Below are 19,015 nucleotides of genomic sequence, written 5' to 3' on the forward strand. Positions count from 1 at the left end.
GACACGATCTTGCCACAGAATGTGCTGAAAAACACTGAGGGGAGGAATGGGAGAAGAGAGAAACAAACCAACAAACCAGATGAGAAATACCACTCAGCTCCCCGAATTCTAGCACACCCGTTTCACAAGGAAGGAGGCTGAGAAAGTCATCAAACCTTGCTACAAAGGGACAAGGAAGGAGGAACAAACATACTTGTGAAATGAGGAGCTGGCAAGCTGCAAGCTCCCTCTCGCTGGCGTTCATCTTCCTGTTGGAGTCAATCTGGGCACTCTCCAACTGCTTGCTGCGGTTCACCAGAGACTTCACCTCAGACTTCATCTTGCTGATGTAAAGCCGCGCCATGGTGAACTCCTCCTCAATCACCCCGTTCACATCTGCTAACTAAACACACAGCAGGTCGCAATCTTGAAGGTGTGGTTCTTACAGGTAAGCCAATGCAAAGCAGTCTTCCTGCTGCGAAACTCTTGTCAGAATGAGAAAGTACCCACAGACCTTCAGGTCACCTTTAAGGAGGTTATACCACTCTGTTTCTTACAATCTTCACTGATGACCCTCAAAAATGAGAAATTAAGGCTTGCACTCACAGCGCGCCCCATCAACTTAGTGGTTCAACATCTAAAGTAAGCAAGCCTGCCATCACGGGAAGAGCATATTTTGGAGAAACCTTCTCATGTCACAAGCACAGGAAATTTTCCTTCTTTCAAGCAGCTGAAAGTGGAGGAGCATTTTTAAAGTACTCCTTAAAGAATTCTCCTCTTGAAGTGTTGTGCTTCTTCAATAAGGAGCTGTAAGACAGACATGGGTCTGGAAACCTCACCTGGCAAGAGGAAATTAACTGCTCTCGTCTCTAAATATTAGTATCATTCTATTTATACATCATTTCCTTCCCTGGTTTAACGTGGTGCCTTATATTTGCGCGTCCTTCTCTTCATGATTTTTCTTCAACTACTTAATTCACGTAACCCACTGATGAGCTGTGAAGATTCTCGTGGAGGGAGCATATGGCCAGCAACTTCATCTGCTTTTCGCCTTTTACCCCACACCACCAAAGGGAAGGAAACACGTGCTGTGGCTTCTCCCAACAGCCTTAAAAATACAACTGCTTCCAAACCCCTCAGTCTGGTCTGAAATTAAACACACTTTGAGAAGATGTTAATTGCCAACAAATTTGAAATTATTCTTCTAAACGCTTCTCAATCTGGCCTTATTTACACTGACAGCTGTCCTGTAAAATGCTGACATCTTCGTTACTATAAAAATTTGTATCAAACAGGCTCCACCTCCATTTTCAAAGATTTCCTCCTATAGTTCCTATTACAACGGCCACCAGAGGCTGCTGTAACATCTAGCGAAGTCTGGTCTTGCCTGGCATCTGCACAACCACATCAGACAACAGGGCCGGTGTCCACTGCAGTAAGAGCAGGCTGGAGTATCTGCTGATCTAAGGGGGTATTAGCAGAACATCAACAGCTCTCAGCCTCCAGCTGCACAGACTCACTTTTCCCTTTGACCTCTGCAAAAGTTCGGGAAAGATCATTGCTCAAAAACTGAGAAGTGAACAAAAAGTAAGAAAATGGAGTGCACTGCAAGTAAGATATGTACATCTTGAGAATTAATTTCTTAACCAATTGCTTTTTTCTACATGGTGCTAATGTCATCTTATCTGTCCATTTAAAGCCACCAGAAGATTTTCCAGGCCGTGAAAAGTTTCCATCAGAGATGTGCCATTTAGCAATGACTATACAAATATCTTGTCTGAGGCTTAGCATTTTGTTCATCTACAACATGAGGAGCATGACAAAGTGAGTAGTTACCTCCTTCACCGTGCCTGTAAACCCAAGGGACAGGCAGAAGACAAGTTTCAAAGCAAAGGTGGCCAAAATTTGCACCACCTCCAGGCACGTCCAGATACCAAGGTTTCTGCTGCTTCAATGACCTTCACTCCCATTCTTACCTCAGAGAAAAATGATCCTCTGCAATTTTTCCTCTATAAAGGTCATTAGTCAATACACAAAAGTTAAGCTACTCCTACCATCATGTAAATATTTATGTGGTATCTAGCACGAATTTACCAGTGCTGGAAATCAGTATATTTAAAGCATCTTGTGTTCAGAAACACACATGAAAGAGCGGGCTCTTAGATGAAACCAGCCACTGTTGGCAGGCAATAAACACCAGAATGCAGAAAACACAATTTCCATGCAGATCTTCTCATTCAGGTGCCCTGGACAGCTGTCAGTACAGACCTCTGGCTTTGAGAACCGATCACCTTCAGCCACACGACAGTTTAAGGACAAACTCCAAACAAAAAGGTGACCACCCAGAAGCCAAATCTCCCCTAAAAAGGTTCTTCAGATTCTGGGAATACTGGATCATGCCAGCTAACGAAGGAGTAGAGCTACATATGTATTGTTCTGGGGGGAACTCAGACACTGCCCGCCCCTTAATAAATGCATCAGCACACAGATGGGCCGCGTTAGTCTGGCCTCAAACGCTGAGCTGGGAACAGAAGTGGTATTTGTGTGCACAGACACTGACCATCTCTGGCCCAGACAAAGATCTCTTCAGTATTTCGCTCTGTGCTGAGGCCGGGATTTAAACAGCAGCGTCCTGGGAGGAGGAACTGCTGCATCACACATATTCCACATCAAGTATTTTTATTTTGCGGGAGGTGGGGGTGGGGCAAGCAATAAAGATAACTGACTTACTGTTTTAACATCGTTAGTACCAATGATTCCTCCAATCTCTCCCAGGTCCTTAAGCAGCAAGTTCAAGATTTCTGTAGCTCTCTTCTTCTGATGGTTACTGAGCTCCTGCAACTGGCCCAGCTCCCTCTGGGTCGCTGTCAGGGCACTCTGAAAAGGTTTAAAAGGAAAAGTTATCCCCCCGCTGCAGACTGGGCATCGGTTCTTCTGCGACATCTAAGGTACATGGTATTGTCTTGTATTTTCCTGAAGGTGCCTCCTGGCTCAGTGTACTGCCACCTACAATTCCACCTTGCCATAATCCACTTTCACAACGCACTTGCTAACAAGGCTACTTTAGATCTATTAAATGTAGTAAATCCCGTAAGAATCTTATTTGCATAATACATGGCAAAGCAGGTTAACCACAGAGAAACAGGTATAGAAGGATATAAAACTCAATTTTTTTTCAAACGGATTTCATAGTAATCTGTTTCACTGAAGTTGATAACGAAGTCTTCCATGAAAATAGACCTGTTAACAACAGCTTCCTCTCTTTGTATAATGAATTAAGGAACGAGGATGTATTAAGCTAGCAACCCAATCCTGATTTTTCTCAATCTCAAAAATCAGATTTTTTCCTTAAGATCAGTACCCATCAGCTGAAAAAGATTAATTTTTTCTGGATTCCTTCTTTGAGATCTCCTGACTCTGTACAAAATTCCTGCTTCACAGCACAGAGTCCAGAAAAACATAAAAGCTACAATTTGCATGAAGCAGATTTTCACATTTTTTTTTGGCATAATACAGTTTTTAAATAACCAAACCACAGAATGGCCACTTCTCACATTCAGTTCAGTTGCTGCTCTGCTGTGCAAAACACAGAGGTCGCAGGAGAGCCACAACCTGCCACCAGCTTCCACAGAGCAGTTTCGGAGTTCTCTTCATTTTATCATTTAATTAAGATAGAAGAGGGAGGGTAGCGTCGGCAAATATGGATCTTTTAACAGCTTCCCTGCTACTCCATTTTTTAAACTAAATAGAACATACTTGGCAGCAGGATCTGAAAGATTCTTGAAATGGCAGAGGCTGGCAGTTATCTGGGAACCCCTATGGAAATCTTTAGGGGAGATGCAGAATTAGGGACCCAGAACACAGAAGTGTGCTCTTACACTTTTCTGTGCCAGCTCGTCAGCCAGCTGCTCGTTGGCCCTTGTTTTGTCCTCCACTTCTTGGGATTTCTGGTCATAATTGACAGCTAATTCTTCCAGGGCTTGAAGGACCTCTTTCACTTCATCTTTCGCTGCTTCGTTCTCAATCTGGAGACGGGTCAGTTCCTCCTGAATCTTCTCATAATCTCTCCTAGTGGAGGCCAAAAGCTGGAAAGCAGATATCACAGAAGCGTTAAGTCACCCAAGAACTCATTCAAAAGACAACATTGAAAAGGGAAAAAACAGACAAAGAGAGAAAGAACGCGCAAGTGCAAGAAAAAGACAGCAGGAGAGAAGAAATTCTGCTATTCTACTCAAAACACCATCGGTTTCAGCATAAATGTATTTGAAGGGAGCAAAAAAGGCTCTGAACTTCAATGAAAAGAAAAGTCTTAATCAAATCCTGTTATGACACAAGACTGAGGCAGAGAAACTTATTTTAAACAGTATCATAGCTCCAAAGAAATTTTCTGCCCTCAATCCAATGCTGCAGCAAGGACCAAAAAATACCACAAAGTCAAATGTTTAAACACAGACTCACAGCTTTGAACCGAACCAAGTAAAAGGGCTGTCTGAGGCAGTCTCAAAGATCTTGTGGCATTAGAGAAACACTTTGATAAGCAAACCTGTGATGATTACTCTCAGGTATCATCTGAAGCATGATGCTGAAGACAGATTAGCTGCTCACATTTGCTGAGGCAAAATATTAACTCAAGAAGAAAATACAGACTTCACACATACTAGTGAGTATTTCCAATTTGTAAAACTTATTAAAGTTACCCTTCGCCTGTTACTAAGAGAGATGCTGAAGTTTCAGTGAGAGTGCTGATCGCAAGAGGTCAGCTGCATGGTCTTCTCCCTTGCCCTTGCACCACTCCACCTTCATGCAGATGTTAAAGTCTCAAAAATTCAGCTATTGGATTCTTAGCACAAAACCAGTCTCAACAGCAGCCATATGCTGCAGAATGATGTGAAAATAAATGAAAAGGTGCCACCTAACATTTATTACTAATATTGTACTTTTGAGAATAATAACAAAATCAGGACTTAGCATTGCATAAAGATATAAAATATAGAACAATAACGTATAAAACTAGCGCATGAGATGCAGGAAGGCATTCATGCTCATCCTAACAGCAAAGTTTGGACATTCATTCACAGAATGCACTTATTTCCAAGCCTTCCTATGTATGGATTAGTGTAATATTACTGTACTGCAGCTCTCTTGAACAGCAGAACAACACCTGCACTCCCGAAGTGTGCTGGGTGGACTTCTCCTGACCTGTCCCACCACTGTCCACTGGCCCCCGGGCCATGAAGAAGTTGAGCGCAAGTCCCCAAGCTAAACAGAAACGTCTCTCTCAAACGGACCACCTAAAAGGAGAATGTCAGAGAAGAACATTGCTTTTTTTGGCTCAGAGTGCTAATGGAAAATAGGAAACCAACCAGGCAGCTTCAGACACTGGCACGTGCCCAAAGTGGCGAAGAGAGGATTCAGATGTAAGGGAAATTTATCTCACTGGTAATGCTGCAGCCTCAGAAGTGCACTCACGTTACAGAAAAACCCACTGAATTGCCAAAGCCAGATGGCATGTAAATATTTAAACAACAAAATAGCTTAAAATAATCTTTCTACTAAACACAGATGGAACTATTATTTACATTTACTTAAGAAATTTTTCTGTGTGAATATTACTGTGACTTCAAGTAAAGGGAAGTGTTATATATCACCTAGAGCATAAACACAGCTCCCCAGAAGATTCTTGCTGGTATAATGTGGAAAAATATACCAAGATGTTAAAAAGCTATTAATAACGCATTATACCGATCAGTTATAAACAAAGGGAAGGAGACAATGGCTGCAGCGTTTCAGGGATCTGCTCACAGCACGCGAGATGCAAGGGCCGAAGATTCAGAATCCCCCCCAAAACACACCCCCTAAGAAACAGCCAGTGGTGAAAAGGTACCAAAAGATACCAGTATCAGCACAGTGCCATCTGCAGCAGGCCTTAGATTTATAATTAACCTGCTAGCTTAATCAAGCAGAAAAAAAGTGCTCTGGTTAATTGGGGGGAAGCAGAGTGAGGCAGCTGCTCTGCAGCACATCTATCACGGAGCTAATTACAGGCTCCAAGACAGGACAGGTAGATCGCTCCCACACTGAAGCTTACGCGGGCAAGACAAAACCTTGAAAAAATTAATTCAAATCCCTTAAAGAAGAAAACAAAAATATTGCATTAGCTTCCAAAGAGGTGGACAAGCTTATCGGATGAACAGCTAAAAACCTTCTGAACTAGTGGTGCAACATCAGCTGCAGAGACTTCAGTAAGTCAGCAAAGCTAGGCCAGAGCATGTGCGAAAAAGGGGAAAAAGTGATCTCTAAGGCAAGGATTAGAGACCACTGAAAAACTGATTCATCTTCCAGATGTAATATTGAGTTTGGAACACAGCGGGTGGGGAATAAGCCAGGGTACAGCATGCTCCCAAATCTGTAATACAAAGAAAGGAACATTGCTCAAAAAATAAGACATAAGAAAAACCGTGAGGGAAAATAAGCTTTAGATGAGAACACTGATGTAAGAAAGATGGGAGAAGTGAGATGGTGTAAGTAACACACATCCAAAAATAATGTTGCCTAGAATGCATAAAATTCTCTCATGTTTGTATAGCCATGGACATGGGCAGCACGTAATACAGAGTCATCAAAAGAAAGTTGCAGCAAGGGAATGAAGAGCTTAATCATGGAGTAAAATAAAGCTGGTAATTCCTGCAGTGAGGATAAAGTCCCCCAAGGTGGCAGGTAAGTCACAAATGACGAGTAACAGACATTTTCATAGGTTGTTCTCTCCCTGCTAGGAGCCAAACCTTGGCGACCCTTTCTGAGGACTTGGTTAAGGCATGGACAGAATCATTTTTCATTTACAAGAGAGGTTTCACACCCCAAAAAAGCAGCCAGAATAATGCTGTACTCCAACTGAAGGGGCTCGGGCAGCTGGGAGAATCCAAGGGAATCACGGCAAAGAGACACCAACATTTTGGAACAGTAATGACGAGTGAACCTCCACGCCACGGTAATACCCGTTTCCCACAGTCTGAAAACCAGCATAAAGCCATCTTCCAAGAAATATCACAGCAACATTTGGGCAACTTGGTAATTTAGTGTTATTGCCAGATTTTACATCTTCAAAACCTCTCGTAAACAAATGACAGAAAAGGAAATGACTTGACTCTAAGTTTAGTGGTCATATTCCCCATCTTAAAAGCCACATTCATTTTACAGACAAAAAGAATGGAATAAAATGTTTAAAGTGAGCAATCCAAGATTTTAAAGCAAATCTGTGGAAGCAGCGATAATCAATTTTTCAGACTCACAGATTTCTCACAGGACTATCTCTAATTGCCAAAATAATGAACATCAGGACTATAATGAACATTACCAGAACTAATCTTTATACTGTCAATCCGGAAATCTGTTAACCACCTACGGTCCATAGTGTCTGGACACCTGAAAGGATACAGACATATTGCAAAACACTTTTGAAGTAAAAAAATACTGGCCGTGCTCCTACCTTGGTACTTCCAGCATCGCCTCCCAGCAGGACGGTTTGCTATTATACGGAGTTATCAAGGCTTAATGCTCTTCTGAGGATATTAAGAAATTTGAAGTTTAAACCTAGCTGTCACACAGGTTTCTCTTACTGATTGAATTTTATCCAGTTAATATGAACATATTTAGTCAACAACTGTGACAGAATTGCTAAACAAGGGGCTCACAAGCAAAATGCATAAGGGGTTTTTGTTTGTTGTCTTTTGTTTTTTTACCTCCTCTTGATCCAGCATTTGTTGCTTTAGTTTTTCAGCCAACTGGCTCTGCTGGTTGATTTCATCATCCTGCAATGAAATAGAGTTGGACATTTTTAGTTTCTTTTCACAGTTCTTGTTTGGTCACTTTTATTTCCCCTTTCTAAAAAAGAAGGAAGAATAATGCCGAAGCAAACCTTGTGCAGGTTTGAGTGGTATGAGAGGAGAGAAAAATGCACATACACGGAGCTACATAGTAAAAGCAATGTATGCATGCAGCTGTCTCTGGTATATACCTAAGCAGAGGCGTCCCTGATGGTAAACAAGATACTGATACAGTCAGAGTTGCACCTTATCACTTGCAGTAGACTTTGCCAACATATGTGATGTTTTATAGATATAAAAATACATACACACCCCTTCTCTTTCTTACTCTGTCCCTAAATTTCAGCTGAAGAGAGATCGTAAATTTATAATTTATAATAATAATATAATTATTATAAATAATAAATAAATTTATTAACCAACTACAATTTACAGCTAGCTCTGAACTGCTTTAATGACAGAGGAAGCTCGAACCACAACACAGAACTTGGACCCTCAACTGCAGAATTTGTATTTTCCTACTCCGTCACAGCCCTTGCAGAAAATAATGCCAGGTAATGCACAGCCAGGCATCCACTTTTACTGGCATTTCTGACCTCTTCTCCCTGGTGACAAGTGATAGGACGAGAGGAAACAGGTTCAAGTTACGTCAGGGGAGGTTTAGATTGGATATTAGGAAACATTTTTTCACTGAAAGGGTTACTAAACATTGGAATAGGCTGCCCAGGGAGGTGGTGGATTCACCATCCCTGGAGGTGTTTAAGAAAAGGGTAGATGGGGCACTTAGGGACATGGTTTAGAAGTGGCTTTTGTCAGGGTAGGCTAAAGGTTGGACTCGATGATCTTAAAGGTCCTTTCCAACCTCAACAATTCTATGATTCTATGATTCAACTTCCTTGTTGAGACAGCATCCTCATGGGCAGGAGCTGATCTTAAATACAGAGAAGAAATGATGATGGATTCCACTGTTCAGGTCCTTCCCCCAGACCGCCACAGGCGCACCGAGCACAGGACCTGACCAAGTCCATCTCTTCTTATGATGGACATCCTTCTCTAAAGGAGCTTAGCAAAGATAAAAGGTTGCTTTTTACCCAATCAGAGTCAACTGATATTTTGTATTGCACTGACAAGCACGCTAATAGATTGATTTCCGATAAAAAATACAGATACCAAGTAGAATACATCGAATCCTTTCCCAGATATAACCTAAGAATGGTCTACACTGTAACAAGTTTTACATGGCAACATTTTGGTTTTGTTTTGGGGATCAAATACCTTCTCATTTCCGATAGTACTGCAGTAATGCACCAAATTATGCTTCCCATGTTTTCTAGGGTGAAACGCAATCCTGCTGCCAGTTCCCTCCAGAATAATTCAATGGGCTTTGCTACAACTGATGAGGGAAAGTGAAAGAATGACTGACTTTTTTTCTTTTTCTAATCAATACGTAAAAGCTAGAGACCGCTACTGGGGCTCTATGCTCCATCACAGAAAAGCTGTAATTTCTTAAAGACCTTAACTGTTATTTTGAATGCCATCAACACACAACAACTTTTGCTAGATAAAGTTTAAGCTGTTCTCATCCTTAATGGTCAATGGGTTCAGTATGCCTTTTTTTCCCCACTACTTATCTTCACGCAAGCCAAAGCTATTAACGGCAAGCGCTCAGTAAATGTATGGCTGATAGCTTTAAGTGCCAATGATGTATTTCAAGCTGTGCAAATAAATAAATAAGCCACCTGCACTCCAGGCAGCGCTCACAGCTAGAACAACATGAACAAAGGAGCCCCAGGGGATGGTTATGTATTTTCCTTAAAATTTCAATACACAATAAATATATAAAAAATATTAAGATATAGTCTCCCTTTTTTTCTTTCTCCTGTGACTCCAAGACGACATTACATTTTGCTGATGGATTTTACAAAAATCACTGAAGAAAAGGAGTGCTGAAAAGCCTGTACTGAGCCCTTAAAATTAAAGGCAAGCTTGGCTCCAATTCACGGAGAACACTCCCAAACACTATCTGCAGAGGGAACAGAGGCCAAGAACTGACAGGAAAGGACATGATCTGGTTTTATGCAGTGACCATGTTTTGAGCTTTGGGACATTTTCCAGTTCATGGTGCTCCAGAAATACAGAGAGACACCCACCCATTTTGGCTTAGTTTTCCATTTTGCAGTTTTCCAGCGAATGGAGTCAACCCAAAGGTTCCCACCTTATCATCCAGCTGTCTGTAGAGACTGGCAATCTCCTCATCGTATTTCTGCTTCTCCTCTGTCGAGATGCTGGCAACAACCGGCGTGATGTTGTCAATAATCGGGGTGTTATCACAAGGCTCCAGGTTCTTCTGGTCCTTTGCACTGATCTGTTCATCTTCAGGCACAGCTTCTCCTGCAGGCACGCAATCTACGGTCATTACAATCCAAGAGAGAGGGTTGCCCAAACCCATGGAGACTCTAGGATGGTCCTTCACAGCTGCTGAGAGGGACTCAGCAAAGCAAAGAAGGGCTGTATCCAGCTGTGCAAGGCAGGCAACTGCCATGCAGACAAATGGCGGGCCAAAGGAGGTGTGGAAAGATGGCCATCCTCATTAGGAAGATGACCTCCATGGTTAGAAACACAAATATGCAAAATGCAGCAACAGTTTGAATGGCTGCCATTAAAAGCATTGAGCTCCCTGCTCCTCTTTCACTCAAGACCTCTATAGATGGGATTAGCTCCATGGATTAACAGAAGTGTAAATAAGGAGGAAAAAAATCCGACTTTCAGCCTAAAGCCTACTGGCAATTAAATGTCTCTTCCTCTCCAGATTGCCAACTGCCTTGTCAACTCTGCCTTCCCCATAATGAACTGCAAGAACATCAGGACAACAGGCAAGACAGCTGCATTTAAAACGATGTTCACCTTCTGCCTTGTCACATCTAAAATTAAAGCGCATACACCAATTTTCAGATGTTGCCTATGCATAGCAGACAGGATGTTCTCCCTACACATTTTCATTCAAAATCATTTTCTCCGAGGAATATTTTCTTCGGTAACGTCAGTGCATTGCAATTACGAGGCTGCTGCAGTTCAGTGAAGAGGGACAGGCAAAGCGCTCATGCCAGAAATTGAATCTACGCTCATTAGAGTCTGGTGAGAGACTCTGCGAGTCACTGAACGCTGCACGCCTGGCTCGAGGTGCGGGAAGGTTACCTCCAACCCTTCTGCATGAACAGGGTTTTTCCTTCTCTATGAAAAGCTGCAATATTTTAATGCCATAAAGCTTTACTAGCCATTCCTCTTGCCAAAACAGCATAGGCAGTATTTGTCTTACTGGTGGGGAAACAAGTAAACAAGAGAAATATATGAAAAAGAAAAAAGGCAGGCTAATTCAGGCCCCAAAGCAAAACAAAACAGGGCATGAAAGAGCACGACCAACTAACGGAGACGATAATTTTTTCAAGCTTAAAGCATGAAAGAGAGTAATCTGAAATCAAGCACCATAACCTCTATAAAAGTACTTTATTCAAAATACTCCCCCTGTTGCTAGTGGCTTGATGATATTTTATATTACTAATGAGAAAAATGTAAATTGGTTTTTCATTGTTGCATTTCACCGGAGCAGACTAGGAAAGGTGGGCTCGGTCAGACCGTCGGACCTCGCACCCACGGCAACGCTCCTCAGGCTGCAGAGAATCCATCAGGAGCCTCACAAAATGAATCGTTAGCTTTTCATTCACTGGATTAAAACAACCTACCTGTAAAACACAGACCAAATTGTGCACTTGGATACAAGGCTGCTGAAATCCTGCTCCAGTGAGAACTGGGCACACCCATTTTCTGCTATAATTTTATTTTGTATATTATTTTCTAAGTTTACAGAATAAGCTATACCAATGGAATATTTATGCATCTATCTGGCATTTCATATTCAAGATGCAATTTCTGTGACGCATTCATTTGTAAAGAGCCTCTTTTGACAGCATATCCTTCCAAAGGATGCTATTGCAGAAGGTCAGACAAGAAATCAATAGTATTTTGAATGCATTGAATGAATTGCTGGGTAACGCCAATGAGATGGAGGGGATGAGGAGGTGTGTATATTTAGACAAAACAATAGAGACAGCATGTTATAAGGCTTGTTTACATGGCTTATAGAAAGGATCTATACAGGGTTTTCTAAAAAAAATGTTTCTAGAATGGGAAGGAAATTAAAGTCGTCACATTTAGCAAACACCGAATGAAACACGCAGAACATGGGCAGGTTATAAATCCCCAGCACTCCTCAACGCCACCAGCAGAGCGACCGTCTCCATAGCAATTGCGCTATGCTGATAAGGGAAATATTCCCTGTGCTGAAGTCTCCAGAGAAAGACAGGGAGCGCAATCATTAGGTAACGATCTCATCTGAAAGGCAAGTAAACAGCACAGGGAGCTGAAAGAGGAAACAATTTTTCGCACCCATAAAGATCAGGTATTATCTTTTAAGTAGTGATTTCACCCAGGATGTTCAAAACCAGACTCGACTGTGCAAAACAAATTGTGATTAATCATTAAATCACAGATCTGTTCTCGGTTTAGATACTTCACGTTTGCAAGAGTTACGTATTATTGAACTGCGAGACACATCAACACTTAGGACCTGGATGACAAGCAATTTAGAAAATAAAAATGACTTCAAAGAAGCAGCATTTTACTGTTGGGATTTCAGGGTGCAAGGGGGTGCAGGGTTGGGTTTTTTGGGGTTCAAGAGTTGTTTGTTTGTTGCTTCTTATAGGTTTGGAGGTTTTTTGTTTGGGCTTTTTTTTAATACATGGAATAAAAATGAAAAGCAAGGATGGTTTGCTAAAATTATTTGTCCACGTTCCAGATTAAATAAAAATTCTTTAATTTGTATGGATGCATAAAAATATTCTTCCTCCTCTACCATCCTACACTTGACCTTACAGTGTACCCTGAACAGCAATTCCCTATGTTTCTAAACAGCAAATTGGCTCAACATAAATTTTACTTAGAAGCCACAGAAGGAGACAAGCGGTGATTCTTCTAATCCGATGACACTCCTAATCATTGTACTAAAGGACTAATTATTCTAATGTTAAACTCAATTATAAAAAAAAAACAAACCACAAACCCAAGATTTAGTTACTTAAAGAACAATGAAACTGATTCTCATGCCTGAGGAGCAGAGTTCTTTAAAAAAAAAAAAGAACCTAAACATAAGGACATTTTACTTTTTCTTTAGTAATGTGACTAGCATTATTAAAAATTACTGATGCCTTCCTGTACTCGCAACATCTGATATCACACTAGTTTTGGCATTTAAAATGGTACCTTCTATAAATGGCTGCTGCTGGTTTCCCTCGTTTTTGCTTCTTCACCTTTCAGTTATTATTATGAAGCGTGAGCTGCCACTCTGAATGGTGAGCTTAGAAACAGTGTGACTCTTGTGATTTAAGGCAAGATTTAAACATACATAATTTAAAAATATAGACACACGTACCCATGCCCATTTTCTGGTACGTACCATTTCTCCACCTGTTCAGTTCCAGCTCTAGATGCTGGATAACATTCTTTAGACTCTTGTTTTTGTCTTTCTCCTTCTCGTACTTTTTCTTCCACTCCTCCGCAGTCAGCTCCAGATTCACAGAGACCGTGTTCTTAATCGTCTTAGCTCTGCGCAACAAAACCAGCTGTCAGTTGCTCTGCAACTTTTATCTCCATACAACAGTAGGGATTCAGAATTTTTTCCATAACACAATGAGAAACTACTAAACATTTGCAGTTTATTTTCTAAAGTGCAATGGTACAATTCCATTTCTCTCAAACCCTCAGTACCATTGCTACCTTGAAGCCTCAATGGAAATTTTTCTGTATCAAAATCCAGCAGCAAGTGACCAGTTAGACGTGGATCTGCCTCTTCTCCAAAAAGAGAAGCTCTGGAAACTGTTCTTGAATTAAGGACAAAACCAAGTCCTGTCGTTATTGCTCTGCTAGGTAAGCCGTCACCTCGCAGCTTCTCCTGGACCCACTGTAGAGTACCCCACACCAGTGTCTGACCACGGTCTCGCCCCATCTCTTAACAACCATCCCTTAAACTCCACCAAGAAAACTCAGCCATACGTCAAGCATCGCAGCATGAAGGATATCACAGTGAAGCAGAGATATAGAATCACAGAATGGTTTGGGTTGGAAGGGACCTTAAAGACCATGCAGTCCAACCCTCCTGCCCTGGGCAGGGACACCTCCCACCAGCCCAGGTTGCTCCAAGCCCCGTCCAACCTGGCCTTGAACCCCTCCAGGGATGGGGCAGCCACAGCTTCTCCGGGCAACCTGGGCCAGGGGCTCACCGCCCTCACAGCAAACAATTTCTGCCTCACATCTCATCGCAATCTCCCCTCTTTCAGTTTAAAACTTATGGAAACTTATCCTTCTTGAAAGCCAAATAGCACTTTGAAACACATTTTTGGGGGTGGAAGGAGGGGAAGGAGGGGAACCGCTGGTCACCACCAGGTAACTGGGTCACTGCTGGGCTGGGGAAGGCTCTCAGGGGGAAGGGAGCCTGAACTCATTCCGGTGCCACTGCAGGCGGGTTCACGAGTTACTGCCTCTCTGGCAAAAATCACAAAATTTAAACCCTTCTAACAACAACCACCACCACTTTACTATTGTCAAAGTGCTTAGCTCCAACTGAACCTAAACAATTGCACCAGAAAATGCAAAGCAAGCAGAAAAATTGCACAGCATCTACTCCAGCAAATCCACATTTAAAAAGAAAAACCAAACAAATCAGTATGAATTAAGAAAGCTTCGGATCTTTGCCCTTCACTGCTCAGACACTGAGTCCCTCCAAATGACTCCAGTGTTACTGGATAAAACAGAAGCTAAATAAAGGAATAACAGACAAACCTCCTACTGGTATGTAAAGCGTAGTATGAAACCATGTATGAAATATCAATGCAAGAAACTACGCCTAGGAATGGGCTAGAAATACATGGGCTAACTCTACTTTGGGGAGGGCACATGATCTTAATTATTTTCTTCACAGCTCCACTTACTGATTCTAAAGCATCCTTTAAATGTGGCCAATCACTAAAAATCCCAAAACGTTGTTTTGTCAGCAAGAAAACACTCCCCTATCTGTGCCTTATACTCCAAACTGCGCTCCAGTGATTTGCACTATGTGGCAAGCAAGAGTTTTATTACCTTAGAAACATTTTTAAATAACCCTGTACTTTTAAAATATGCAGACACCTAATAGTTAGCTTCTACATATTGTCTCTGCCAAAAGCATGGCTCAAGTTTCCACTCATTTAACTGCACTAGGGGAAAAAAATGCCACACCGTTAAGTTTATCGACTGCATTACCCCAATGATGCATGGAGTACTTACTAGCAACTAAAATTAAAAACAATATAAAAACACAAGAAAAGATGGAGCAGAAAAAGAAGAGACCGACTCCCCACTAACAGAGGAGCACATGCATGTGTTGATTAGTTTAAGTGGCCTGTGAAGATGAATTTTACTCCTAACACTTATTTTAATGGTGATATAATTCTTCCTTGCTCAGAAAGATGGAGGAACCAGTAATCACCCATGACTCATATACCTTGCCTTTAATGTTATTCAGGCCCTTAATACTGTCAGATCAGAAAAATGAAACACCGCAACCGAAGAGCCTGTAAAAGAAACCATTTCCCCTAGACAGCAATATTCCTATCCAAAATGCTGACACATAACACTATGTGTGTAAAGTCTGCGTGCTGCTCTGCAGGCCCAGTACATCACCAGTCCTCCTACTTGTATTTCCTTTCTTACAAGTGCACGTTCTCCACAAGGAACTCCCATTTCAGCCCAATTCTATAGCTTGTAAGCAAACAAACAAAAACCCCCCAATAAACCCCAACCAAGCACTCTCAGGAAGTATTTAGCTATTTCCCCGGTTCTTTCAGCTGACATCCCAGTCCTCAGTAAGGAACATCTTTACAATGTTCCTCTTCTAGAAAAGTGTTAGTCACGTCACATCACTCCAAGCTCTGCTAGCCAGGATGCGTGGAGTTGTTTTAAAAAATATTTTGCTCCAACGGAAAGGCAAGTTTTACCCATTACTGTAAAGAGAAACAAAACCAAGAGAAATGTAAACTGAAATAACATGGAAACTGGACTTCCTCTACACAGAATTCCTCAAATAGCCAAGCATACAACTTCCCAGAGAGCCTGGAGCGCTGCTACACATTACAGAGCAAAAGCAAACCCCCTTTAATCTAGATTTAAAACAATAATTTAAAAAAAGCTAGGCTACCTTTTAATCCCCTTGATCTGAACTACTACATTTTACTGCTTACGTTTCTGTTTACTTCAAACCATACCTGCAGACAGGGAGTTCTGCACAGCAGCAAGCCAGCGGGAACCTAACACAGCACCTACCCATCTATTGCAAACTGAATGCCCCTGCGCTGCGTTACTGCCCTGGAGCCTTATCCAGAACGAATTATCAGGAACTTCGGGATGGCGTTTCTGTTCTAGAGAGGTGTAAGATTCACACTCGTCTGAAATCACCTGCAGTCAGAAAATTGTACGTGGGGAGGTTTAAACTGTGAACCATCAAAACATTTAAAATTTAACCATCAACAAAATATGTGCAGCTCATTATACTTCAGAACGGTTAATTATCTTTATTTAACTACTGTATCTTAATATTTGCATTTACTCAAAATATCTGTGATGCACATTATAATATATGGGATTTCAGTAGAAGCTTACATCTTCAATAACTTAGACTTACGTTCATCATACAACGGTGAATTAAAACTGCATAGCAACCCTTAACTCGATTATATGTTAACAATCGCTTTTCCATTAAAACTTTCTGCAGCAACCTGTGACGTTCCAACTCCGGGGAGTTTTTCCTGCATGCTGTTATTAAGCGAGTAGTTTATAGGAAGAGATTGGAGGAAGTGGTGCTTTTTGCAGCTAACTGGCTTGCAGCGTGGGGGTCCCTCCCCACCTTCCACAAACCCCAGCAGCAGATGACAAGGCCAAGTTCGGACTGGTTCTGGCAACGCCAGATGGAGAGCGTGTTGCAGGGAACCTGCACTAATCCACAACTCGCCGCTAAGAGGGACTGCGCCCAACTGCAGCTGTTTGTCCTGCACTTTTATGTACTCTTATATGAATACACTAAAGGGATCATCTTCCCCCACGAAAATCTAAGAAAAGCTCACATTAAAGGATAAAAGTGGAACAATGAATTAATAGATATTGTCACATTCATCTCTTACACATGATTTTACTTTCCAATATAAAATGCTCCTTAACAGTGTGGGCTTCAATGCAAAAATTATGCATGGTGGAAAACAACCCATTTTCAGGCAAAGACAAATTTATTGTATTGTACAAACTGTTAAATCAATTCTATTTCAAACAATCATAACTTGATAGTATTTTTTCTTTCTGCTATTACACAAAATGAGTAATTTTATAAAGTATCAGAGTTCTCAATTACAACAAAAGCAGTAATTACGTAATGAGCCTGACCTATTTTTGCAAACTTTACAAATGTATTTCATATGACTATTGCCAACGAACACATATGGAAGAGAAATTTTCTTTCTGAATACTTCCATGCTTATTTTACCCTTGCTTGTTTCTGAAGACTTGTTCCTAAACTGTTAAGATCCTTCAAACATAAAAATGTCCACAAGCTATCACGATAATCTATTGAAGTTGTCAATATTACACGGAGTCCATATTCTTCATTTTTCTTAACGGTTAAAAAATATTTTTTACAACCTAATGATAATCCCTGAGATGCCATTCAAGAAGAAGACACATCTTAAAAGCATCAAGAGCAGCATCAAATAAAGGAAACCCAAACATGTTCCACTGTTAGCCAACAGAAAACTGTCCAATACCATTATCTTCCCCATAAAAGTTCAAAGAACTACGATAACGCTTTGTACTCTCTACAGGAAAAATTACCAGAGCTTCTAAGTAGTGCAGCTGCTGGCCAACATTAACATTTATTTTTATGGTACCACAGGGAATGAAGAGGCAGTTTTTTCAAGTTCTCCAGTACTATTTTTGAACAACTCCAGAAAACCATAACCTCCATATTTTAAAATGCCTACTCGTCTCGTTCCCCTTGGCACAGCTGGCTTGGAACACGTGGAAGAGCCTGAGTAAGAGTCATCCAGCCTAATGGCAAGTAGGACTCACCGCTGTCCAAACATCAGGGTCGACTTTGTTTCTGCTTCGTTGAACACAGAAGGAGAACAGCATATCACGATGGTGGTTCTGCAGTTCCCACCAAGGGAATCCTGAAGTATTCGGGTCATTTTGCTGTCTCGGTATGGAACATGGGTTTTCTAATCAAAATATAAATAAGAGACAAGAACAATTTTTTTAAGTAATGATATCATAATGAGAGAGAACACGACTCGATAGTGACAGGTTTAATGGATTTGAAGCATGCAATCATGAAGAGTAATTGTTTTGATTGTGCTAAGATTGGATAATCACTCAAGTGGAATCACTGAGAATTCGTTTCTTATCTTTAGGAGAAGAGCAAAAGCGTCACAGGTTTGTGGTTGGAAAGCTAATCTTTTCGTGTTTCTGAATTGAAATGTTAGCTGATTTTTTTTATGTGCATGGCAAAGAAACAGATAGATAAAAAGCCATTCTTCAACAACACAAAACAGGATTACTTACAGTTCCTTCTGCCAAGGCAGATATCACATTGCCTAAAGCAGACAAAGACTTATTGATATTTTTAGCTTCGTCAAGAACAGCGCCCTCCGCTCCAGTTTTGCTGACCTACCAAAGAGAGCAGGCAACAGTCAGGCTCAGCTACCAGTGAGTGCCTCTACAAATACAGCTACAACGCAGATAGTGCAACCTTTAAAGATGCTCTTGGAAGAAAAAGAAAGCAAGCTTATCCTCAGCATAAAGGAGGAGAATTTTTCTATGCACTTTTTTTGTTAGTGGAAGCTTGTAATACTTGCACCTTTCCTCCAGCGTAACAGCAAGTTGACCCTTACTTTGTTCAGGGAAAAGCTGGTAAGCCCGTGTCTCCTGAGGACACTTGGGGACCACTTCTAAGACCAGAGTGTCCATACAGGCAGGGAACACCACAGCTATATTCTTAGGGCACACTCAGTGGCACAGCATATGCCACCAAACAAGTATTTTGCCTTTGTATTTTGCTTGCATGGACCAAGAATGTCAGGACA

General features: G+C 41.3%; 1 protein-coding gene across 4 annotated transcripts in view; it reads right to left on the bottom strand.

Annotated features, from left to right (window-relative positions):
* The window catches only part of KIF5C (kinesin family member 5C), an 85,440-nt gene that overhangs the window by 21,941 nt on the left and 44,484 nt on the right, over positions 1–19,015 (bottom strand). For all 4 annotated transcript variants that reach the window (XR_010071954.1, XR_010071953.1, XM_063341155.1 and 1 more), the window contains exons 9-16: positions 18,495–18,599; positions 18,003–18,151; positions 13,312–13,460; positions 10,018–10,193; positions 7,719–7,787; positions 3,858–4,064; positions 2,710–2,856; positions 194–382 (exon numbers count right to left, since the gene is read on the bottom strand). Coding sequence is in view for 2 of the 4 variants with exons in the window: in XM_063341155.1 (XP_063197225.1) it covers positions 194–382; positions 2,710–2,856; positions 3,858–4,064; positions 7,719–7,787; positions 10,018–10,193; positions 13,312–13,460; positions 18,003–18,151; positions 18,495–18,599 (1,191 nt within the window). In the remaining 2 variants the exon portion in view is untranslated. The remainder of the gene's footprint in view (positions 1–193; positions 383–2,709; positions 2,857–3,857; positions 4,065–7,718; positions 7,788–10,017; positions 10,194–13,311; positions 13,461–18,002; positions 18,152–18,494; positions 18,600–19,015) is intronic.

Source organism: Chroicocephalus ridibundus, chromosome 7, assembly GCF_963924245.1.
Source record: "Chroicocephalus ridibundus chromosome 7, bChrRid1.1, whole genome shotgun sequence".
Taxonomy (NCBI): domain Eukaryota; kingdom Metazoa; phylum Chordata; class Aves; order Charadriiformes; family Laridae; genus Chroicocephalus; species Chroicocephalus ridibundus.